At 37.6% G+C, this 25,162-nt stretch overlaps 1 protein-coding gene across 1 annotated transcript in view; it reads left to right on the forward strand.

Moving 5' to 3' along the window:
* The window catches only part of Unc79 (unc-79 homolog, NALCN channel complex subunit), a 211,737-nt gene that overhangs the window by 51,514 nt on the left and 135,061 nt on the right, over positions 1-25,162 (forward strand). The window contains exons 9-15 of the mRNA XM_033766768.1: positions 51-115; positions 3,305-3,393; positions 4,019-4,059; positions 6,182-6,210; positions 19,687-19,916; positions 21,526-21,697; positions 23,558-23,788. Coding sequence (XP_033622659.1) covers positions 51-115; positions 3,305-3,393; positions 4,019-4,059; positions 6,182-6,210; positions 19,687-19,916; positions 21,526-21,697; positions 23,558-23,788 — 857 coding nt within the window. The remainder of the gene's footprint in view (positions 1-50; positions 116-3,304; positions 3,394-4,018; positions 4,060-6,181; positions 6,211-19,686; positions 19,917-21,525; positions 21,698-23,557; positions 23,789-25,162) is intronic.

Raw genomic sequence — 25,162 nt, forward strand, 5'->3', positions numbered from 1 at the left:
CATGAATAATTTCAGTGAGAAATATTCATTAGCTCTATTTTGCTTTACAGCTTGGAATCCCATCCACTGCCAACACATTGAATGCCACAACGCAATTAACAAACCAGCTGTGAAGGTACTGTTTTATTAGACCTAGTGGCATATTGTATTTTCAATGGTTAAATTATTAGGAGAAAATTGCTGATTAAAGTGTAATAAATTGCATACTTCTCTGTAAAGCAGAGGCTTTTGATCTATAGTAATGTCAAGCACCTCTATGTTCAGTCTGACTGTTCTTACAGAGCAATAAATAGTGGTATCTACAGGTTTTAGCTTATGAATTGATAGCCATGTGATAGGTAGTAGTGAGCTAATTGTCAAAAGAGTCTTGGCAGAACACTTACATAGTCCTTAATTAGCCTTTATCTGAGCTAATAAACCCTGGGAAATGTATATTCCCTGTTTTCATCTGTATGCTTCAAATTAAGACTGCTTAGTATGTGACAGTGCATGCTCAAGAAATGTAGGACAAGACCAGAAAATCAATAAATCTTAGCTTAGGTCAGAGATATGACTTAGTTGGAAAGAATGAGAAGTGTTTGGACAGCACACACACAGAAGGTTAAACTGGAGATAAGGAAACAGTGGCTTAGAGAGGTTGAGTTGTATGTTCCAGTCAGTGATGCAATTGGCTAGCACACAGTACTTACACAGAAAGGTGAAGTCACTCTCCTAAGGTCACATAGACAATATCAGCTTGAGGAAACAGAATGAGGTAATTTGACTCTTCGCCGCATTTTTTTTTCCACATCATGTTCTTTCAGTGCCATTAAAACCCAAATCTCAGAAGTTGAATATTACAAGAAATGATTAGAATTGCTTATGATATATTTGTTGATTTGATTGGATAAACCAATGTCTGGATTTTCAAGAGTTAAATTTCATATTATGAAGAATGAGAATTTATTAGAGTTCATTGTTACTTTTAAGAACTTAGTGCCACGAGAGTTTGCTTACCTTATTCTAAAGCTACATAGACTGTTCATATGGCCAAATGAGAGAAAATTAATACCATCGTGGTACAGAAACAAAGCAGGTAAAATGAGATCCTATAAATATAAAAGAAATAAAAGAATGTATTTTATAAACCAAAGTGGCAAAGGGTGTCAATAATGATAGGTATGTCATACTAACAACAATGGGCATTTTTGTATCTCTGCCTTTGATGAATGCAAATTGAATGAATGTTGAGAAAGAACAGGTGAGGATAACCTGCCAGTGAAATCATGGGCCTCTCCCATTCTACTATGTGCACCCCTCTCTTGAATTTCAGAGACATTTAGGATTCAAAGATACTTTGGTTTAGTGTGAGGAAGTTTTGAGCTGAACATATGTAGGACCAAATATTACTCTTGGAGTTCAGCTCGATTCTTAATGATGAGATTTGCACAGCTCTTGCTTACTTTTGTTTCTATATCCTTTCTTTCTTTTTCCTGCCTGTTATAGGTTTCTCCAGTTATTTTTTTTCTTGATTTTATGTCAGACTGCTTTCTTATGAGTCCTCTAACATCCTGGTTAGGAATTCTTTCTGGCCTTCCAATCATAGAAATTATTGGGAATTTTATTTTCTCTTTTTCTAGGTAAATAGCCCAATCTGTTGTTCTGTGTTGGCCTTATTTTTCTCCTGAAAGCACTCCAGGCCAAATCATTCCACCTTCTGTCATTTTGTGTGTGTGTGTGTGTGTGTGTGTGTGTGTGTGTGTGTGTGTGTGTGTGTGATTGAACTCAGGCCCTTGCGCTTGCGAGGCTGGCAGTAGCACCACTGAGCTAAATCCCCAACTCTGTCATTTTTTAAAAAAAATTGAGATTGAATTCATATAATATGAAAGTAACTATTTAAAAGTGAACAATTTAGTGACATTTAGTACATTCACAGTGTTTACAAGTATCATATTCATCTAACTCCAAGACATTTTTCATCACCCCCCAAATCTTACTTAATCAACTCCCATTTTCGTGAAGCTCACAGCCAAGTCTGACCTTTTGTCTGCTTTTATGACTAAAGTTTATTGGAACACAGCTATGCTCATTTGCTTTCAAACTCTCTGTGACTCCTTTCATGCTATATCAGCAGAGTTGGGCAATTGTGATAGAGACCATTTGCACTCAAAACCTCAAATTGTTTTTAGTCTTTGGTCACTTTTAGAAAAAATATGCTGATCTCTGGTTTAACATACCAAAAGTAGCTACTCATGGCATTTTGAAGACGTATGAAACTTTTATAAGGGCGATTTTCACCCTGGGCTTTTAATATTGGGAATATACAATTTATAAATTATGATGGTTTAATTATTTAAATTTAGCAATTCTATTATTTCTCCAACAACTGAAATTACCCAGGATTTTAACTTTGAATTACAGGCTGTTTGGGTTGTAAATTTGAGTCATTTCCCCCCTTCAAAATAGTGAAAGCAGCTAAAGATAGAATAAAATTCCAGAAGATGTTTTTACTTGGCATATTTACTGTACAATTAACTGTAACACAGGTTGATTATTCTTTGAAGACCAGGGACCTTGATAAATTATAGAAATTTAAATGGATGCAAAGCACAAAATGCAGCTAGTTATCTGAATGTTTTGTTTCAATTGATGTAAGACATCCAGATACTTGAAATCTTCTTGTGGTCAACTGTGAAATGAACACTTTATCTCCATGCTTAAGCTAGCAAAACCCCAGCCATAAAGACCAAAACATCAGGGGGTAAACAAATTGTAGGTCATGTGAAGGGAAAAAAATGAGATGAAAATAAAACATGATAAAACATTATAAAAAGCTAGGATTCAGAGTAAGAAAAGCAAACTACTCAATGCTAGATTTAATGCTACCTTTTCTGAATAAGATGTGTCTTAGGAAGCTAAATTCTCTCCTGCCAGCATATAGGTATCATTTATGATTTTGAAATCTTAATAATACATTGTCATTTTCCCAAAGAGGGATTACTGCGTTCACTGCCCACATAGGCAATTTGAGTAGCCATTGAACAAAATCATTTTTTATCTTTTTGGAATTAGAGTGGATTTCCTGACACTTGAGTTGCAAGTAATAGGAGAAATGAAAAACCACCCAAACCACATCGTTAAATCCTCAGCATGGACTCGTGTATCATTGTAGTCTAGGCAGTTACAGATCAAATGGGTGTTACTAAAAATATTTATTTCATTTTGCTTTTGAAAATCTGTCATCGTTGAAGCATTTGTCCTCATGATACAGGGAATGTAGTGCACAGGAACAGTAGTGTTCATTATGTCTTTTCATTTGTTTCAGATGTGTATAGACCCTTCCTTGTCAGTAGCTTTGGGTGACAAACCACCCCCACTGTATCTCTGTGAAGAATGCAGTGAGAGGATTGCAGGGTAAGTATAAGAGTCCTTTAAGAGAAGGAAATAGAGCAATGACAAAATAAGGACTGTTGTTTGGACATCCATTGTTTACATTATCCAACTTTCCCATTAGTCTTGCTGTGTTTATTTGGTCTGATATTTAACATACAGCAAGCTTTCATTTGGAAGATCTCAACTTTGCAAGTTGCAGTGTTTCTCTTTATGTAACATGAAAAAGTCATTCCACTTGACAGAGCAGCTCCAATGTTGAAATGACCCATTAAAAAGGCCACAGAAAAAGATAGGCGTATTAAAAAGAAATCTATGGTTTCCAAACATGACATATAGTTCAAGTGGGTTTTCTTTGCTTGTCACTTTCATAGTCACACTCAACTTTGTGCAGATCATGCAGTATTTGGGCTGGCATAATTAGCATCTGGAAAGTATCATTTAAAGATAACTGAAAATGATGAAATGCCTATAATTTATAATTTAGGTGGAATGCATTAGACATTTAAAAAGTTTATTATGATAGTGCTCTTAATTATATTTCCTTTCTATTAAAAGCCTTTCATCAATAGTGTGTAGCTTATAAACATTCATGTGGAAGGGGAACATTTCAATGAAGTTACAAAATGAATTTTATTTTTCTTTGCAGGGACCACAGTGAGTGGTTGATTGATGTACTTCTGCCACAAGGTATGGTTTATTTCAGAAAGGATGAATCATGAGCAATCATGACTAATGACATGGTTGATTTATCTTCTTTTGTGCTATTTTATTTTACAAAAGATATCACTCCCTGAATTTTCAGTGACTTGAAGCTCTAATGTCAGTATCTTGCTTATAATATACCAAATCACTTAATAATGAGGGAAGAGGTATCAGCTCTACGAAAATTAAGATTACATTTTGCAGTTAGGATTTTGCATGACTAAAACCTGCTGAATTATGTCTAAAGGGATTTTCTGTTTGTACAGTGGATATTGCCAATGATATGCCATTCTGTGCCACTTCAGAAAAGGAATAAGGGTACCAAAAGAAAGAGAATTGAATAGTGGACCTTTTTCCTGTCACTGTTACTAGCTCCATGTTTAGGGGAAAATCCTTTAGTTGCTCTGAAACTAAATTTCCCAATCAGCAAAATGGAGATAAGGTATATCTAGCCCATTTTAATGGAAAGACAAGATTTGCAATGCTTCTTAAAGCTGTGTCTTGAAAGTTAGCAGGTCTCAGACAGAGCATTCCTTTGTACCTGGGAAAAGCATATGTTCTACCCACCTTGGCAGCTGAAATGATAAAGAAAAGTACTTAAAAATCAGAAGTCCACACCTGTAATTTCAGTACTCCCTGGAGGCTAAGGCAGGAGGATGCAAGTTCTAAAGTTCAAGCCCAAACAGGGCAACGTAGTGAGACCTTGTCTCAAAATAATATATAAGCTAAAAAGGCCTGGGTGTGTAGCTCAGTACAGAGGCTGTGGATTCAATTCCCAGTACTGAAAAGAAGAAAAGCAGAGGAACAGACTATGGAAATATCTGGGCACATAGTGAGTACAGATCAGTAATACAGAAAAAACTTGATATTTGACTTCAGGTATATATAATAAAAAGGATTTATATGAAAGACCCATTTAAAAAGAAATGTTAAAACCTTATGTTAACTAAATTCTGTAAATACTTTTTTTTTTAACTTAAGGCTCTTGGTCAATGATTACCTTTGCTCAATGATTATTGTGTTTATTCTTTGCAGTCTTTTAATATTAGGCCATCTCAACTTTAAAAGAGAAATTAATTCAATGATTTATTGCCCATTAATTGTACAAAGTCAATTTTTCTGACTGAGTTATAAATTTCACTGATTTGGCATCCACTAATTCATAATTCCAGACAGGATTTTGGAGCATTTACCTTTAATCTTTTAAATAAACTGTTGCATAGACCATCCCATAAATAAAGTATTAGTCATTTTTTAGCTCTATTTTGAGGAAAATGTTAATAGATTCTTGGAAAAATTATTTTCAAGTACCCTCTAGCATCATTTTCCATGGAAATAATTGCTATGTTCACTAAGAAAGAGTTCTCTTAAATGTATTAAAGTTAATCTTGTAAGTAAGTAGACAGTAGTTTGATGGTCTTGCTCCATCTGGTTGGTCCATGGGTTTGAGAATTGCTTTCTCTTAAGTGACCATATAGTTGATTTTACATTAGTTAAGACTGATACAAATGGATAGCTCAAATATAAGGAGACCAAGTTAGTAGAATCTTTCCCCCTATGGTATGATATAACAGAATATCCCCCAGCAATAGTCTATATATACCATATCAAACCAGTATCATAGTATTATGGAAAGAGCAGAAAATAGGGCATTCAAAGACTTTTGCACCACATGCGTCCCTGCCATTAATATAACCTACTGTGTGATCATGAAGCACTCATTCAACAACAGTGGCCCTTAATTTTGTCCTCTGTAAATGTAGGAGTTGACATTAAAATTGTTTGGCTTTAACATGATGTGATTTCCAAGTCATATTGAGAAATTGAATTACTTGTGAGACTGGGTGACATACTGCCAGCATGAAAATGTCTTTAATCTCATTAAATGAAAATTGAAATCACTATCAGATGACAAAGAGGAATTTTATGTTTTTGGAGAAAAATAGAAGCTAATAAAAGTAGATGACAAGTTACAAGACAAATCAATAGCTGTTTTTGCCAAATCCATAGAATATGTTATTAAGATTGTTTTTATTCTTCTTCATGGCTGCCCTTATTTAAAATGGGATCTTTCTTTGTTGATATTTTGTGTACCTTTCCCTTACAGCGGAAATATCTGCTATATGTCAGAAAAAGGTAAGAGCAAATCATCTGTGTGATGGGGCTTGATTTGCTGTGTTTGTATGTAAATTCATTCATTGCCATCTGCCTCATTCCTGCACCATGGTTTCTCAGCAGGTACATGTCACTGTATTTCTTTTTTGTTTGTTTTGCTTTGTTTTTGGTACCAGGGATGGAACTCAAGACCTCATGCTTGCAAAGCAGGTGGCGGAACCACTGAGCTAAATCCCTGGCCCCTTTGTCATTGTATTTGTGAAGAGAGAAAGGAAGTTTTTTAGCATGCAAAATTGTAACGTCCAAATGTTCTTTATTTCTGTTTCCATTTCTGCTTTTGCTCACTTGTCTTATGTACATTGTTTTTGTTATATAATCTGAAATAAAAAACATATAATTCTGGGATAGGAATCTAATTATAAAAAGGGTTGATTGATAATATAGTGCATGGAATGTAAAGGATTATTTTATACACTAAAAATCTCTATTGTTTTAAAATGTAGTATGTAAGGGCCGGGCTGTAGCTTAGCGATGCAGTCCCTGCCTGGCAAGTGTGAGGCCCTGAGATTGATTCCTGGTAATTAAAAAAAAAAAAGACAATGATTATTGGGCCAGGGATTTAGCTTAATGGCACTATGCCTGCCTGACAAGTGCAAGGTCCTGAGTTCGATTCCTGGTACAGAGAAAAAAAGTAATATAAATAGTGTAATATACATGTGAGAAAACATACCATGATTGCATATATATGGAAAATTTTCATTTATATAAGTTAAATAATATATCTAGCAAAATATTTTTCCTTTAAAATTTCCTCTGATTTCTTTGCACAAAATTTCTCTAGGTCACTTCCATTTTCTCTTCTTGTTTTTTATGGTTGGAAAGTACAAGAAGGTTAATGCCATACAGCTTTGACTCATTGAGATCTGTGGGTTCTGGCCAGCTCCTTTCCCTTTTACCTGTGTAAACCTTGTACAAATTACTTGAACTTTTTGGGATATGGATCATGAGTAGGTACTTTTGGAATTCTATCTCAGTTATTTATTGTTGCATAACAAACCACTCTAGAGGGTAGCAGCTAAGAACAACCAATGGACCACAATTCTGTGGTTTGGCAATTTGCCCTATGCTCAGCAAGGCAGTTCTTTTAATAGATTCTTCTAGGCTCACTGATGTACTTGCAGTAAGTGGTTCTAAAAGGCCTTACTCTTACGTTTTATTTGAGGCCTTAGCTGTTTTGGCTGTAGTGGTTGGGATGACTGGGCCTTCTTTCCGTGAGATACTTCATCCTTCAAGAGGCTGGGTTGTACTTATTCACAAGGCTACAGTATTCTGAGAGAGCAAGAGGGAAGGTGGCAATGCCCCTTGAGACAGAAACTTAGAAGTCACATAGCATCAGCTCTGCCACATTCCATTGGTCAAAGCAGTTCCTGAGTCAGCTCAGATTGAAGGAGTGGGGGAATAGGATCTCTGTGGTTATAGAAGCAGTGGCAAGAATTTTGTGGCTATATTTAATCTACTACAGTCTATTCTTTAGACATAGTTATTTAAATTCTTCCCATATGCACAATACGCATATCACTTTATAAGACCTCCCAACATCTTCCCCATTTGTGGCTTTACTCTTAAAATTCAGTACAGTTTTCTATTTGTCTGCATCTGGTATGGTCATTGATGAAGCTGCTTGGTTAAAATTCCATTGATCAGAGACTTCTGAAGTAAAAAGGACAAGACACAGTGGTGAGATAGGGGCAAGATAACAATAATAAGCTTTTACTCAGAAAGAGGAAAGGAAGCAGATAGCACTCACTGGTCTGTGACAGCTCCAGCCATGAACTTGCAGCAGAGGACAGCAGATGTGCCTTTGTTAGGATCTGGTGTTGCTTCCTAGGAGCACTCCCTAATCCATCTGTCTTCCAAAGGTCTTGGGTCCACTGTCTGAGGTATCTTTCCTTTCAACAAGAAATAGCACATGTAACAACCTGATGGCTCTGTTGTACAGAAACTGGGGTTTTACAGACCTTTTTTCATTTGTATCTGTGTCTGTCCACTTTAATTCTAGCTGGTAGTGCTTTTGCTGGTATAACTTTGCTAAAAACTTCATGGATTTTTAAATAAATTTCATCTGGGGTTTAGGCCTACCGAGTTACATGTATAATTATTTTTTAGACATTTTTCCCTTAGACTTTAGACATTTCAGTCTGCCTCTAAATTATTAGAACCATTGTTCTAACTGCAAGAGGTTGTTTGTTGCTTTGAGAGACTTTTACAAGCTTGATAATTAACACAGTTTTCTTTTTTGTGTGTGTACTTTATTTTTCTTTTTGTGGTGCCAAGAATTGAACCCAGAGCCTTTTAGGTGCTAGGCAAATGCTTTGCCACTGAGCTAGAGCCCAGTCCAAGTTTAGAATCAGCATATCCAGGCTTTGTGGCATGTTCAGCATATTTGAGATGTGGAGTAGATAATTTTAAGCATTTCTTTTTATTTGCTATTTATTATTTACTACTAAAAGTAATTTTTCCTATAAAATAAGCCTATTTTTATTACTTATCCTTTAAGAAGAATTGTATATGAAATTAATTTGGATAACTGCCATTAAATTCATAATAGTTCAGAACTGTTTGAGCTTGCTCTGGGCACGGTTTGTGTCTCTAACTTTGTTAGGACATATGCCTACCTTTGAGCAGTAGGTTTGAAATAAACAATGATTGTATCGTGACTGAAAGATAAAGAGACACACACCATTTTGTTTCAGTTCTTTTAAAAAACTTCTGCTGGTTTATTTCGATTTTATCATTTGATGAGACTACTTGGAATTATAGATATTCTTCAGTTTATATGGGATTATGTCATAATCCATCATAAATTGAAAATACCTTTAGTTGAAAATGAATTTGACACATCTGACCTGCTGAATATCCTAGCTTTGCCCCATTAACCTTAAACATGCTCAGAGCACTAACATTAACCCACATTTGGGCAAAATCTTATAACCCAAATCTATTTTATAATAAAGGTTGAATATCTCTTGTAATTAATTGAACACTAAAAGTGAAAAACAGAATAGTTGTATGGATATACTTCCTCACAAAAACAAGCCAAACAAAAGAAACAAAAACCCACTACACTGAACCATCATTAAGGCAGGGACTGTCTATATTTATTTGTGTTTAAAATTCAAAGCAATAAAACAGACTGGAGTAGCATTTCAAAACCATATCCAGCTGAATCTGAATCTGATTCACTATAGAAATGAATGCATGTAGCTGAGCTCGCCTGAATTGGGGACTTTTGAAAATATTACTAAAACTTAATGGGGCCATAGCCATTGTTTAGAACTTTGGCCAATCAAATATTATTTTGGGGAAAGTTTATTTTTAATTGTTGATATTTAGAATTGAATCCACATTATCATAAAACATATATATATATATATATATATATATATATATATATTTTCCACCAAAAATGTGCACACTTTTCAGGAAAAGAAAAACTTGTATAAATATTTTAATGGTAAATTTATTGAGACATCATGAGATTAATACAAGTTACCTTTGTCCTCTACAATTGCAAGAGGTACTCAAAGTGGTGGCCATTAGCTTCCAGACATTTATTAGTATGGTGAACTGCTGCTTGGGCAACATTGGTCATTGAGATTGCTGCACATGCATTTTCAGTTTCTTCTCTAAGGGCCAGCAGGCAGTATAGTGGATTTTCTGTGATACATGAAATCCTGTAGGGTCCCTTATATGAGGACAACACCATCTGCTGAAAAAGCATCATACTCTTTTTCTTTTCCTGAGGCATGTATACATTTTTTGGCAGACCCTGTATATATATTATATGCAGGTACAGCTTAAGAAATTACTAAAAATGTAACAGCATAAAACAACAAGCTTTATTTATTTTCACAGATGCTGTGGGTCCAAAGACTTGGATAGGGCACAATGGAGACATCCTGTCTCTATTTAATAGTGTTTGGGGCTTTATCTGGGAAGGCTTGAATAGCTGGGACCTGAAATTATCTAGAGGCTTCTAGATCATATATTTTGGATCTGAGATGAGGTGCTTTGAGAACAGTTAGTTAGTGCTGTTGATTAGAGACCCAAACATGGCCTTTCTGTGTGACTTCACTGGGGTTCTGGAAGAAGTATGATGTTGAAAAAGTTTCTGAAGGGAGAATGTTTCAAGACAGCAGATAGAAGTTATTTGGAAGTCATATAAGCATCACTTCTACCATACTCTGTTGATTGAAGCAACCAGAAGCCTGTCCAGATTCAAAGAAGGGACAGGGGCTAGCCCCACTTCTTTTTTTTTTTTTTTTTTTTTTTTGGTACTGGGGATTGAACTCAGGTCTTTGCGCTCACAAGGCAGGCCACCAAACCACTGAGCTAAAACCCTGGTAGCACCACTTCTTAAAGGGAGAGGTGACCAGAACATTCCTCTGTAGCACACTCCTCTGGTCACAAATCATTTACATGTTTCCCACATGCAGAATCCTGGCTGGAGTTCCAACTTCTCATCTAAATTAGGTCTAACTTTGAATGAGGCTATTGAGTTTCTTTTTGCTGGGGATTTTGGGAATGGTCCCCAACTTCTCAGGGCCCCCAGGAGTGGATGCTTCTCCCTACCTTGATATGTTTCCCGATTTTCAGAGAGAATGGCTTTGCGACTTTGAGGTTCTTTATTTTTTTTCTCATTGAATTTATCGGTACATTTTAGGTATACAGTACAGTTGCATTCATCATTGGGATCTTGTACCTTTACATGATAGGTCTTGGTTCTCATTTTTTCCCCTTGTCCCTGCTCTCCCTTCACCCCTTCCTCCCCTCCCCATTTACAAACACTTTATTTCCATTTTCTCCTATTTTTTTCTTTCCCTTATTACCTTTCTCCTACCCTTCCCACTTTCCCTACACTTTTATCCCTTTTCTTCCCATTTCATATTGTCAGTTATCTCATTAGGATCTTATGTACTATTATAGTTTGCTCACACCAGAGAAACTATTTGGTATTTACACATGTGTGACTTATTTATTTCACTTAGGAGTATATCCTCAATATGTATCCATTTTCCTGTGAATGAGTCTAATTTCTCATTCTTTATGGCTGAATAATATTTCATTTTATAGAAAAACCATATCTTCTTTATCCAGTTTCCTGATGGGCAAATGGGCTGTTTCCAAGTTTTAGCTATTACAAACTGTGCCGCTATAAACATAGGTGTGCATATATCACTGTGATATGATTCTTTTAATTCTTTTGGAAAGATACCCAGCAGAGGGATGGCTGGGTCAAATGGAACCTCTAGTCCCAGCTCTTTGAGGTATCTATATATTGATTTCCGTAGTGGTTGCACCAGTCTGCACTCCCACCAACAACAGCGAGGGGTTCCTTTCTCCCTACAACCCCACCAATATTTGTTATTGGTTGATTTCTTGATAGCAGCCATTCTTTTTGGGGTGAGGTGAAATCTCAGTGTTGTTTTCATCTGCATCTCTCGAATGACCAGTGATGTGGAACATTTTTTCATATATTTACTTGCTGCTTTTACTTCGTTGTCTGAGAAATGTCTGTTCATTTCAGATGCCCATTTTTTGAATCAGATCGTTATATTTGGGGGCTGATTGTTTTGAGTTCTTTATATATTCTAGATAATAGTCCTTTGTCTGAGGAGCAGCTGGTAAAAATTTTTTCCCACATCGTAGGTTGTCTCCTAGTTTTGTTGATGGCTTCTTTTGCAGTGCAAAAGCTTTTTAATAAGATGAGATCCCAGTTGTTGATTTTTTCTGCTAGTTCCCATGCTACTGAGGATTTGTTCATAAAGTCTTTTCCTATGCCAATGTCTTCAAGAGTTCTGCCTAACTTGTCTTCTAGCAAGTTTAGTGTTTCTGTTTTAAAATTTAGATCTTTAATCCACTTGGATTTTAATTTAGTGCATGGTGAAAGATAAGGGTCTAATTTTAATCTTTGGCATGTTGAGATCCAGTTTTTTCAACACCATTTATTAAAGAGGCTATCTTTCCTCCAGTGGGGACAGTCAGCTCCTTTGTCAAAGATGACGTGGCTGAGTTCATCTGGAGTTGTTTGTGTCTTCCAATCTGTTCCACTGATCCTCAGGTCTGTTTTTTTGCCAGTACCATGCTGTTTTGACTTTGAGGTTCTTGAGGATTTGGTCTGTGAGAGGCAGCCTCTGAGGCCAGGAAGCGGGTGGCTCACTGCAAGGTTAACTATTTAATTGCAGTGCTTTGCAACAAGTAAGAATCAGGGATGCTCTGGTGCTTCCTCTTCTATAAATATCTGTGAACCAAGGAGACAAGTTATCTGCTTCCCACACAGACAACGTGTCATGGCAATTGTGGCTGTAGACAGTCTCATGTGAAAAATGAGGGAATTAGAGGCACATAGTCATTTGTCCACAGAAATACTGACATTCAACAGGGCAAATATCATTTGTTCCTAGTTTCTTAGTCCTACCTCCTGGGAGTCAATCTCTAGCTCGTGGCTGCACCCTCTAGGAGATGTCTATCTATTCTTTACCAAAGATGTTGCCTATTGTTTACTGCTAAGTAGCTTTATCATACTACTTTTTTTCTTGTACAATTTGGAAGTTCAGTACTATCTTCTTTTGGGGCTATGTCTGTCCACACAGATACAATTCAGTGAAAATGTATTGTGGAATTTTGTGTATCAGTTCATCAACTTAATTCATTAAACACAAGTTGAATAACTTTAAATTCATCCATACCTTGGTTTCTCTATGATGCTACTGGGAATAATGCCTTTAAGATTCTTAAAACCTTTGGGCTGGGGATTTAGCTCAGTGGTGCTGCCACCTTCCACACAAGTGCAAGGTCCTGAGTTTGAACCCCTGGTACAGAAAAGAAAAGAAAAAGAAAGATTCTTAGAACCCTTATTACTTATTGGAGTGGATAGTGAAATGTGCCCTTAAGATTCTTACAAGGTCATTTGTCTGCCTAAAAGGGTCTATGATGATATGCTGTATTAAATTCTGTGTCCTTAACAACGGGCTTTATATTGAACCCCTATAATAATTTTTCCCTGAGACCACATTTTCCTAATAGGGCCATGGATATGTTTTCCCTGAAGCTTTTTCTTAAGAACTCTAAATTACTGGCTAGAAAGACTGTCCTGAGTTCCAGGTCAGTCTCAACTACATAGTGAGACCCTGTCTCAAAAAAACAAAAAACAAAACAAAACAACAAAAAAAAAGACTGTCCTGAGCTGAGTATTTTCCCTTTAAATTCTAGTTGAAAACAGAATAATTTGTTCTTTTGTTTGTCTCACTCACATTTTCCTATAGATAGCTATTGTAGAAGCTGGCAGGTGGTACCTACAGCACTGCATGAAAAATTCCTTAGCTGGATCTCGAGTTCCTCAGCTATAGCTCATATTTTCTACTACGTGGACAACATTGTAGCCAAACTTTCTCCCACTGCATATCAAGTGTCCCTTTTCTTCTTGCATTATAACACTTTCCTTTAAGCCCTCCTTGTAGCCCATCTGGCTTCTACTAAACTCTGCTTCCTCATTCTATTGCGTTGGCTATGTGGTTACAAAGCCAGTGATTCATGTATGATTTTTTTATTTGTTTGCTTGTTTATTACAGCAGTCCCTCATTGCTAGGAACTAAATTCTGTTCCAAATTCCCTATAACAATCCACTCTGCATTTCATAATAGGAAGAACCATTTAATTATGGCCATGGAATGTTTTGGGTCAGGATTCAAACAGGGCATGGCAGAGGGGACTCATCTCTGTTCCAAGTGTCTGGGGAAATCATTACAGTCAAACTTTTGAGGTTCTTGGGAAGGAGAGAGAGCATTTTGTATGAGAGAGAAATATAAGTTGTAGTTAGAAGGCTTACTGTGGCAGTATCAAAATTCTTTGATTCTCCTCTCATTGTGGAGTAAACTCTGTCTCATTCCTTTGAATCTGGACAAACTTGTGACTTCCTTAACCAACAGTATATCAGGGAAGTGACTGTATAACTGGCTGGGTCACACAATGTCACACACTTCTTCCTGGTTCTGTTGAAGCTCTTCTTTTCAAGATGCTCCTTCTCAGACCCCAGCCATTATGGCCACAAAAACCTGAAATGTTCTGGTTTGGATATTATTTGTCCTCCAAGTATTCATGTATCCAAGTACTCGTGAAGTGTGTTCTCCACTGTTAAGAGGTAGAGCCTAGTGGAAGATCATTGGCGGTTCTTCCCTTGGAAGGGATTATGCAGTTCTTATGTGACCAAAGCATTCCTGCAAGGGTGAATTGTTATAAAGAACATGCCTGAATCCTCTTGGTCACTGGCTTCCTGTTTCACTATTTGATCTCTCCCTCTTGGAAGCATTCCCACCTATGCCATGAGGTTTTCTCCAGAGCATATCTAATGCTTCTGTCATTCCCTTGAACTTCCAGAACTGTGAGCTAAATAAACCTTTTTGCTTTATAAAGAATCAAGCCTCTGGCATTTTATTATAGCAACAGACAATAAACTAATACCATCAAACCACATGGAAAGCTCAGGTAGCTCTAATCAGAGAACCCGGCTGAGCATATCTTTCAACTCTTCCATATGTGACATCAGATATGCAAATGAGGAAATCATCTCAGAAGCTATTTCTAGTAGCAGCTTTTCTGTTCCCAGGGGTGTGAATCATCCTCAGCCTTACAAGTGGTACTAGCTGAGGTTCTGCCTATCATGGAGCAGAGAAAAACTATCTTGTCTGTGCCCTATTTGAAGCCCTGACTCACAGAATCCATGTGTATAATGAAATGGCTTTGTTTACACATCTCAGTCTCAGAGTGGTTATCTGTGCAGCAGTTGTAACTGAAAAAGTCAGTTTTATTATTTTAAAGTTATCTAAGGATAACGTACCTCTGTTTTGCCTTTATTTGGTTTTGATTGTACATTATCTTTGAATGTATCCTTCTAGGTTTCTCTATATTTCCTCTAGTGTCTGCTTTCCACCGAATCACTCTCTCTTTAGCTTATTTCTCTCCCCTCATACTTTATCAAATGTAGCTAATAGAAACTATAGTGGACTCTTGAGTTACGAATCTCTGGTCTGAGATACATACAACATGGGTTATGACCAGGATTTTAGTTTTTAACTTACAATCAAAGTCTTGAGTTATGACCCAAATGTCAGCTGCTTGTGCTTCCAGATCATCTCAGATACAGATTTAACCCTTAAAGAGTTCTGAAAGAAACATTACAACATCCTTTCCTGTGTGGGGTTAATTGAGAAATCCTGGGCCAATGTTTCTCTAAGGACAATGAGATCTGCCTGCATCCAGGAGAGAGACTTTGAAGGCTGTGTAGAGGAGCCTGAGCCTTCAGTTGACCAACTTGAGTTACAACCAGCCTTCAGGAATGAATTGAGCTCATGAATCAAGGATCCACTGTAATTGGCAACATTCTGCCCAGAAATCTCTTTAATCACTTTCCCAAATGTGTTAGGAATTTTTCTATCTTCCAAGATATTTCAGGCCAAAATTTTGCCAGTTGTTTCACTACTACAAAACATGTTACCTTTTACTAGCTCTGAAAGAGTTTCCTCACTGCCTTTTCAGCCTCTTCCAGTTTTCACCATTTGGTTTTTGACTGCTTTTCTAGATTCTACTTGCTGCTTGGTCCTAACACCAATGCCATATATTTTCTGTTTATGGTATGGAATCATCTATGTCTGGAGATAATTTTTGTCTCAATTATTATATAACAAGCCATAGCAACTTGCTACAATAGCCAGTTATTTATTCATAGTCCTGTAGGCTGGTACTTTGGCCTGGGATTAACTGGGAAATTATTCTGGTCTTGTCTGGACTTACTCTTGCAAGTATAGTTAGTTGGTGGATAGGCTGAGTTGGCTGGTTCCATATGTCCTGACTATAATGTTGGGGGCCTCAGCTGAAATGGCTAGAGTGGCTGGGAGGACTAGAGTATTTGAACACCCTCTTTCTTGTAGGTATCTCATTCCATAGTAGGCTAACCTAAGTAATTTACAAGACAGCAGTGTTTCAAGAGATCAGGAATGAAAAGTGTAAAACCTTGAGACAGAAGCTCCAAAGCCACAATTTCTCATTTCCATGCCAGTGGTCAAAAGCAAGTCCAAAGTCCATCTTAGATTCAAGAGCAGAGGAAATAGATTCCACCTATTGATAGAAAAAGCTGGAGGGTCTCTGCAGAACAAGGACTGGACTCAGGCATGACAGAAGTGTCACTATTTGGGTTTGAATACTGATGAACAAGTACAAAAGAAAAGGAAAGAGCTTGTGGGCAGTTGGTCAGCAGTAATGACTTCATACATATAAGGACTTGTTGAGGATTTAGTATATCCAGCTGTGCAGTGGACATTTTATAAATCCTTGTTGCTTTCACAAGATAGTTATAAACCTATTTGATTTCTTCCTGATGTAATTTGTATCTACATTGTTTATTCAGCTGAACCTTTTTGAAAGATTGTAGGCATTTTTTGCTTTCTCTGTATATCTAAATTTATTTTTTATCTTCTACCTAAACCATAGAAAAAGATCACACTGATCATAGGTAATTTGGTAAAAGAAGTCCCTTTTCTTATACATTGTGGGCCAAGAAATCTATAGGAAAGGCTCAGAAAATTTGAAAATGATTTAGAATTTGGGCAGTAGAAGATAGTGGGAGATAGCAGACCTAAACTTCATAACTATATTATTGTTAATAACTGCCAGCTAGGCCATAGCCACATCATATTTTTGTGTAACAGTGGGAATCCCTAAGGAATAAAGACTAATTATAACTGGCATAGTCTGTTTGGGCTGCTCCAGCGAAGCACCATAAACTGGATACCTAGAAGCAGTGAGTATTTGCTTCTTGTACTTCTGGAGGCTGGGATGCCCAAGATAAAGGCACTAGCAGATTTCATGCCTGATGGGAACCTGGTCATGGCCATGGTGTCTTCTTGCTGCATCCTTTAACGGTAGATACTAGTTTCATGAAGATACTACTTAGCTCTCTGAGGTCCCTTTTATAAGATCACCAATCCCATTCATGAAGACAGAGGAAACAAAAAATGCTAGGCATATAACCTGATACATACTGCACTGCTGGTAGAACGGTATTGGTTTGGTGTGTGGGCAGAAGGAGCCCCATGCAATTAAGGAGTCATGTGCTTCCAGAATGAAAAAGCATATAAAAGAAAAAGAAAGGTCACAAAATAGGAAAAATAACACAGGGCTAACTTGTATGCCAAAGATGAGCGCTTCAAATGTGGAAGAATCACAGTGTATTTTAAGTTTCCCCCAAAATTAGCAAAAAATAAAAAGCTAGGTTATATGTACCTGAAACTCTCAAGACAATAAATACATAGCTCTCTAACGAAGATAGATTTTGGAAAATACAATGGCCCATGTAGTCCCATCTTTTATGATTTGTTGGCCTGAGTCCTATTTAGAAAGTGAGGTTTTATAGCACCAGTGTTCAAAGTCAAAAGCCTTGTGTTAAAATCAGTATAACAACCTTTGCTTTTAAATGGTGGCCCCTACAGACTATTGAATACATCGTTGATATTTTGATGAAGGTTTTGTGCTTTCTTATTTCCTTCTGATTCCCCTGGGGACATCTGGTATAGTAGGTTCTCAAATCTTCACCAAGTTCTGAGTTCTTAAAGCTTGCGGTATTCTGGGCCCCTGAGGTGTTCACATCTTCGCAAGCACTATTGAAGGCTGAAAAGCCCTCTAGAACACTGAATATGTGGTGGCAGTGTGCCTTACAGGCTTGGGGAACATGGTTTTGTTTTTATGTCAGGGTGTTCCTGACAGCTCCCCAGATTGCTTCACACAGTCTCCTGCCTCCCCCTCTTGTCAGGCAGCTCTGACGACAGCCCCCAACCTAGGAATCTATGCTGCACTACTTTCCTCATTTCCATCACTTTGTCTGTCTGCTCCTTTCCTGTGGTTGATGTCAGTGGCTGATGTTATGAGTGGTTCTAGCTGTGTTTTGCTGTGCCCCTGTGGCACCCAGTGACAGCTTCTATAGGTTTAAACAGTGTGTTGATGGGAGGGGAGAGACCTGCATGGGGGCAATGAACTCAGCACAGCATAAAGACAGAGGAGTGCAGCAGAAGCCTGCTGTTTGAGTGGTGATTAAAATAATTCTGAGCTAGGGATTTAGCTTAGTGGTTCCACTGCCTCCCTCACAAGTGCAAGGTTCCCAGTTCAATCCCTGGTACAAAAAAAAATATATATGGATATATATCTATATATATTTATATTTTTCCCATTATGTTTATTGTTACTTTTTAGGTATACAGTATAATTACATTCATCACTAGGCTCTTGTACCTTTACATGATATATCTTGATTCTTATTTTTTTCCCCACACCCCTACCCTCCCTTCACCACCTCCACCCTTTCCTATTTACAAAGACTTTGTTTCTATTTTTTTCATTTCTATTTTTTCTTTTTGTACCAGGGATTGAACTCGAGTCCTTGAACTTTCAAGGCAGGCGCCAGAACCACTGAGCTAAATCCCCAGCCTTTTCCTTTTTTTTCAGCTTTAATTGAGTTTATTGGTACATTTTAGGGATACAGTACAGTTACATTCATTGTTGGGATCTTGTACCTCTACATGACAAGTCTTGATTCTCATTTTTCCCCTTACCCCTGCCCTCCCTTTACCCCCACCTCCCCTCCCCATCTACAAACCCTTTTCCTTTTCTTTTTTTCTTTTCCCCTTTTTCCTTTCCTGTACTCTTTCCACTTTCCCTACTCCTTTAGCCCTTTTCTTCCTATTTCACATTGTCAATTATAGAATTTGAACCTTATTTAGACTTTTAGTTTCTCACACCAGAGAAACTATTCAGTATTTACTTAAAAGGTATGTCCTATTTCACTTAAGAGTATGGCCTCAATATGCATTCATTTAGCTATAAATATCTCTAATTTCTCATTCTTTATGGCTGAGTAGTACTTCATATTACAGGAAAACCACATCTTTATCCAATCTCCAGTTAATGGGCAATTGGGTTGTTTCCAAGCTTTAGCTATTACGAACTGTGCTGCTCTAAACATGGGTTCTCATATATCCCTGGGATATGATTCTTTTAATTCTTTTGGAAAGATACCCAGCAAAGGAATAGCTAGGTCAAATGGGACCTCAAATCCTGGTTTTTTGAGGTATCTCCAAAATATATATATTTCTGATGAAAATGCTTGAAACATTAAATAATCCAGACAGTATCCCCCCTCACCCCTGGTCTTCCAACACAGTCTTGCTGGTCTACTAAAACAGTTCTATTTCTCTAAAAGACATCCCTGACTCGTCTTTACTACTGGAATTTATCCAGTTAGACAATAGCATGTGCTTTGGAAACAAGTGGCGCTTTAGAAATACGCTGTCACTTCTGGTGGCCTCTTAAGTTTCTTTTTGCTCCATCCAGTTCCTAGCCACGTTTCCGTCAGCGGCCAATTGTAATTGCTATTACTTTCTCTGCTTCTAGAACTGCAGTTCCCATGTCAGAAGAGCAGTCGTCACCTGCTTTTCCGCAGGGTGCTGCGGTCGTCACGGAAACAGGCCAGTTCGGTATTGCAAAAGATGCCACTCGAATCATCACAGTAGCGAAGTGGGGGCTGCAGCGGAGACCCACCTCTACCAGACCTCCCCGCCCCCCATCAACACTCGGGAGTGCGGCGCCGAGGAGCTAGTCTGCGCCGTGGAGGCCGTGATTAGGTACCGTGCACCTTCTCAGGCGCTTGTCCCCGCTGTCCCCGGAAACCCTGCCTTTACTTTGAGCTAACTTTGCACACTGACGTGTAGATTCAGTCTGGCTTCAGTTGTCCCAGCCTAGCAGCTCACATTCCCACCTTGTTGCCAAGACAGTGGATTCACGAATTCAGTAAATATTTTTATCCAGTGCCAGTTATGTGCCAGGCATTGTGCTAAGCGCTTGTGAAAGAGAAGTAACCTTTAGTTCTAGTAGCATAAACATGTAATTGAGTGGAGTGTTAAGTAGAGCAGAGTGTCTTCGGGGACCCAAGTACAGAAGCTCTGGTCAGAGGGGTGGAGATAGGGATGTTTGACTTGAGTGACAGCAGACTTAGCCAGTCGGGGGTGGGGTGGGAAGGACTATGGAACAAATGACCTGCCTGGAGAGCAGGAAGGTGCTGGAGAACTCTGAGTGGTGCAGTGCTGAGACAATCCTTGAGGAAGACCGGACCAATCTTGCAGCCTGCTGATGAAATGATAACCTCCAGACTTGTTCTCTTTGGTGTATGTCCAAGGAGAGCAGATTTTTAAAAATTAGTATTAACTCGTAAGTTTTTAAGGAGCAGAATTGAGTCTTTTCTATATCTTGTATCCTAGTAGCTGAAACCTAGTAGAAGGTAAAAAAATGTTTGTTAAATCAGGACAAAAGACAAAAGAAGACATAACCAGCCACGCTACTATCCTCATCATCATCACCACTGTCATCATGTTTTGTACACTCTCTAGTTTTATTGAAATGTGTGTTTTATTTAAATGTGTGCAATCACAGCAAATCTGTGATTCTTTTTGATGTAATATACAAGTAGCTCTTTTTCATGTCATTGTGAAGTTCCATATTTATCACTTCTTAGTGGATATAATATTCATCTATGTATAACTTATCATCTTCCTCCATAGATATTTAGATTTCTTCCATTTTTAGTTTTTATAAGTCTGTGGGTTTTTGGTGCATAGTGCTCTTCTTTTCAAAAAAAAAATTGTGATGGCAGGTGTCCAGGTGTGAGCTGACTGGTCAAAAGATCTGAGTATTTTAGTGGTGGGTGGTATGTTATGAATTGCTTTCCAAAGCATGTATACACATTTATAATGCCAGAAGTGCCCATGAAGTTAGTTTTTGTTGAACTCTTGCCAAGATTTTTTAAGCATGTTACTTGTTTAACATGTTTCACTTTCAGGTCTTTGAATGCCAAATATTGGACATTTTTCCATTTGGATACAAATGCTGGGTCTCTCCTTGTCTCATGCATTTGCATCCACATAGCTTCATGGCAGACAGAGGAAGCATTGACTTAGAGTAGCATGACTGGTGAACTAGAGTCAGAGATTGCAGCTCTGCTTGTTTATAACTGAAGGAAGGAAGTAGTCTCTTTGTGCTTCAGTTTGTTCATCTTTGAAATGGAAAGGAGTATAATATAGTTAAGATAATGGAATTGTGCTTCCAGGAGTAATTCATACTACTTTAAAGGAGAACAATCAGTGATGGGTGAATATTCATGAAGTACTTGCCCTGACTATGTTATGATCTAGAATGTGCCTTCCCATAGTCTAATTTAAAATCACCCCTCTTTGGCAGCTTGTTGAAAGAAGCTGAGTTCCATGCTGAGCAACGGGAACATGAGCTTAATCGCCGGCGGCAGCTGGGTCTCTCCTCTTCCCACCATTCCCTGGACAACACTGATTTTGATAACAAAGATGATGATAAACATGACCAGCGGCTGCTCAGTCAATTTGGAATATGGTTTTTAGTAAGAAAATGAAGTTAACTATTCTTTTTTTCTTATTTCTCATTTCAACACTGTCCCAAGGAAGACTTTCTCTTGTTCTTTTGAAAGGGATGGTGAAAAATTAACTTTAGTAATGGGAGCATATAATCTAAGGCAGTAGTTCTTTTTTTTTCCCCATTATGTTTATTGGTACATTTAAAGCAAACAATACAGTTACATTTATCATTAGGATCATGTACCTTTACATGATATGTCTTGGTTCTTATTTTTTCCCCATATGCCTGCCCTCCCTTCACCCCTTTCACCCTGCCTTATTTATAAAGACTTTGTTTCCATTTTTTCCTTTTTTCACATTTCTTCTTTTCCCTTATTTCCTTTCCCTTCCCCTTCCCACTTTCCCTTTAGCTGTTTTCTTCCTATTTCACATATGGCAGTAGTTCTTAATCCTGGCTACACATTAGATTTACCTAAGGAAGCTTTTAAAAAGTAACATTGTTCAGATCCCAACTCAGAATCCTGGGATTTAAAAAAAATTTTTTTTTTTTTGAGGTAGGGTCTTGCTATATAGTTCACACTGACTGTGGACTCAGTATATACCCCAGGCTGGCCTTGAATTTGCAGTGATCCTACTGCTTCAACCTCCCAAGTACTGGAATTACAGGCATGCACCACCACACCCTGTTTAGGAATTTTTTTTAAAAAAAGCTCCTCGTTAGACTTTAGTAAATAACCAGACATTGAAATCTATAGGTATTGAAATGTATCTTCTTGACAAGAAACAAATGGGAAGATTGCTAGTGGGGATCATCAAGAACTAGACTTAAGAAAATTTACAGATAATTTACATGCCATCATTTATGTACATGAAAAAATTTTTTCTTTGTTTTTTTGAGGCAGGGTCTCCCTTTGTAGTTCATGCTGTGCCTGAACTTCCTGAGGGCTAGGATTACAGGCGTGTGCCACCACACCTGGCCATAAACATTTTCTTAAAGTTCAGTCTCTGTAGAGCTTTTTGTATATTATGTCAGGTTTATGTAACCAGAGAAATTATAGCCAGACTAATACAAGAAATGTGGTCGCCGCTGACTGATTCAGCTGTAGCACTTATTCAGTGGAGATGAACTGTACAGATACAAAGACTCAAGCCAGCTGAATGCTTCAGTTCTTCAGAGAAGCAGGCCCCCAACATTCCCTGCTGGAGACACTGCTTGTGTCGCCATAGTGATATATCTTTTTTAAGCTTGCACATAGTTTCCTGAAGAAGTCTACCAAATTGAGATTTAGTTGTTAATCTCACAAATCTTGTTTCCAGAAACTTGTTCTCTAATGGCACTGTAGCTACTAAGTTGGGAACTCTTTGAAGGTAGGGACAGTGCTTTATTATTCATGTACCCTGCCGCAGTCTTCAAGAAAAGATATTTCAGAATGAATAAATGAATGACATTTTTAAAAAAATCCATTTCTAATGTGGTTGATTGGGAGCTCCAAGGTAGCAGAATTATTACTACTACAAAATTCTTAGCTAAATCTGATCATTTTAGAGCTGATATGTAAATAGATTATTTTGTATTAAAGGTATTGATGAAGATATCACTTCATTGCCTTAACTTTATATGAGCATTTTCTAGTGCAGGTTATATAATAGATTGCTTATAGAAGAAAATACTTATTGGAAGGTAAATTCTTGAGGGGATATTACTATTTTAACCCATCTAGGCCAGTAGAGAGGAACTTGGGTCTGCATAAGTGATTGCCATTTATTAAACTGCCTATTTCAAATGGATTATCTGGAACAGTCCCTTTTTTTGGTCTTTAAGTGAACAAGTAATAGATTTGTAAAGAGGGATGGAAGTTGAACAGGCTGTGCTCTGCCCACTCCAGGTGAGCCTCTGCACACCCAGTGAGAACACGCCTACAGAAAGCTTGGCCCGGCTGGTGGCTATGGTATTCCAGTGGTTTCACTCCACAGCATATATGATGGATGATGAAGTTGGAAGCTTGGTGGAAAAACTGAAGCCTCAATTTGTCACCAAGTGGTTGAAGACGGTATGCGATGTTCGCTTTGATGTCATGGTCATGTGCCTTCTTCCCAAACCCATGGAATTTGCCAGGGTAAGTGGTGACCAACAACTTGGGCCTTTTGGGGGAGGAGGACTCAGGGAGAAGCACTCCCTGACCATCACAGTATTGTCTCTGTGTCTGTGTGCCTGTATATGTGTAAGAGAGCTCTCTCTCCCTCCTTCCCTCCCTCCCTCCCCCTTCTTCCCTTTCTCCTTGTTTTGGTCAATAGCCAAAAGAGTTAAGTTTTATAACCACATTTTCAATGATGTACACTTTTTATATTGATTTTGTGCAAAGAAAAATGTCCAGATGGACTTGTGAAATAACTTTAGAAAATTAAGAGAATATCTTTCTCATCATGAATGTCTTTTATTAGAAGAGATTCAACAACAAAGTTTTCTATGGGTTTGCTAGGAATCAGTCCTTTCTTGGATTATAGTCTGTGGAAAGGCTACACTCCACAAGGGAAACCTTTCATGGTTTTACATATATTTTTAGAAGTGATGGAAGAAGTCCCTGTCCTGTCCCCTGAAAGGCCAAATGCTCCCATTCCTTTATCCCCTTGCTTCTGCTAATTGGATCCCAGTCTGCAAATATACAACTGAAAGACTTCATATTTCTTCCCTATAATATAATTTGTGTCTAACTCCAAAAGGTGGATGCACAGAGTTAGTTTTTGGCATCAATACCAGAAATTTTTTTCAAAGTGTTTTGTAAGATTTATTTTTATTTGTGATGTTTTCTTGTCTTCAAAAAGGCCTTGAGGCAATTTTCTGTTTAAAACTGTGCTAAAATAGGACATTTAAGGATAAAACAGAACACAGACCATCTAAAAGAATAGCTTTTATTTGATTTCCAGGACTCAAGATCAGTGAATTTATCAAGATATACTTCTTTTTTCTTTGGTGCCATCTACTGACTCATTTATAAAATTGAATTTTTACATAATGGAAATTTCCCATTTCCTCGAAATCTTTGTGTTGATGTGTTTTCTATTATTATTTCTCCTACAGTAATGAAGGATTGGTGTGATCTAATTCTGGAGAATGAGAAAAAAATTATTATATTAGTAGGAAAAGTTTTCCTCTTTCAAATTGTGACCAGTATTTGAGTAAATTAACTGATGATAATATTAATAGGAGAGAAGACAAGGTTTATTTATGAGTTCATGTGGGAGTAGTTCATGATAAATGAATCCCTGAAAAGCCAGGGATAAAAGATTTATATGTTAAATGGAACAAAGTGTTTTTTCTTCCCCTCTAAGAGCCACCAAGAACTTATAGAAGGTTCTTTGGGGTTTTTGATGTTAATGGAATCAGTAGGAACTGGCCTGTCTGCCTGACAGCTGAATTCACATGAAACTCCCTTTGGAGGAGAGTTAATAGAAGCATTTTCTGGATGCTCTAGGCAGATTTTGGAATTTAA

This window comes from Fukomys damarensis, unplaced genomic scaffold, assembly GCF_012274545.1.
Source record: "Fukomys damarensis isolate Sample0158 unplaced genomic scaffold, DMR_v1.0_HiC HiC_scaffold_21, whole genome shotgun sequence".
Lineage (NCBI taxonomy): Eukaryota > Metazoa > Chordata > Mammalia > Rodentia > Bathyergidae > Fukomys > Fukomys damarensis.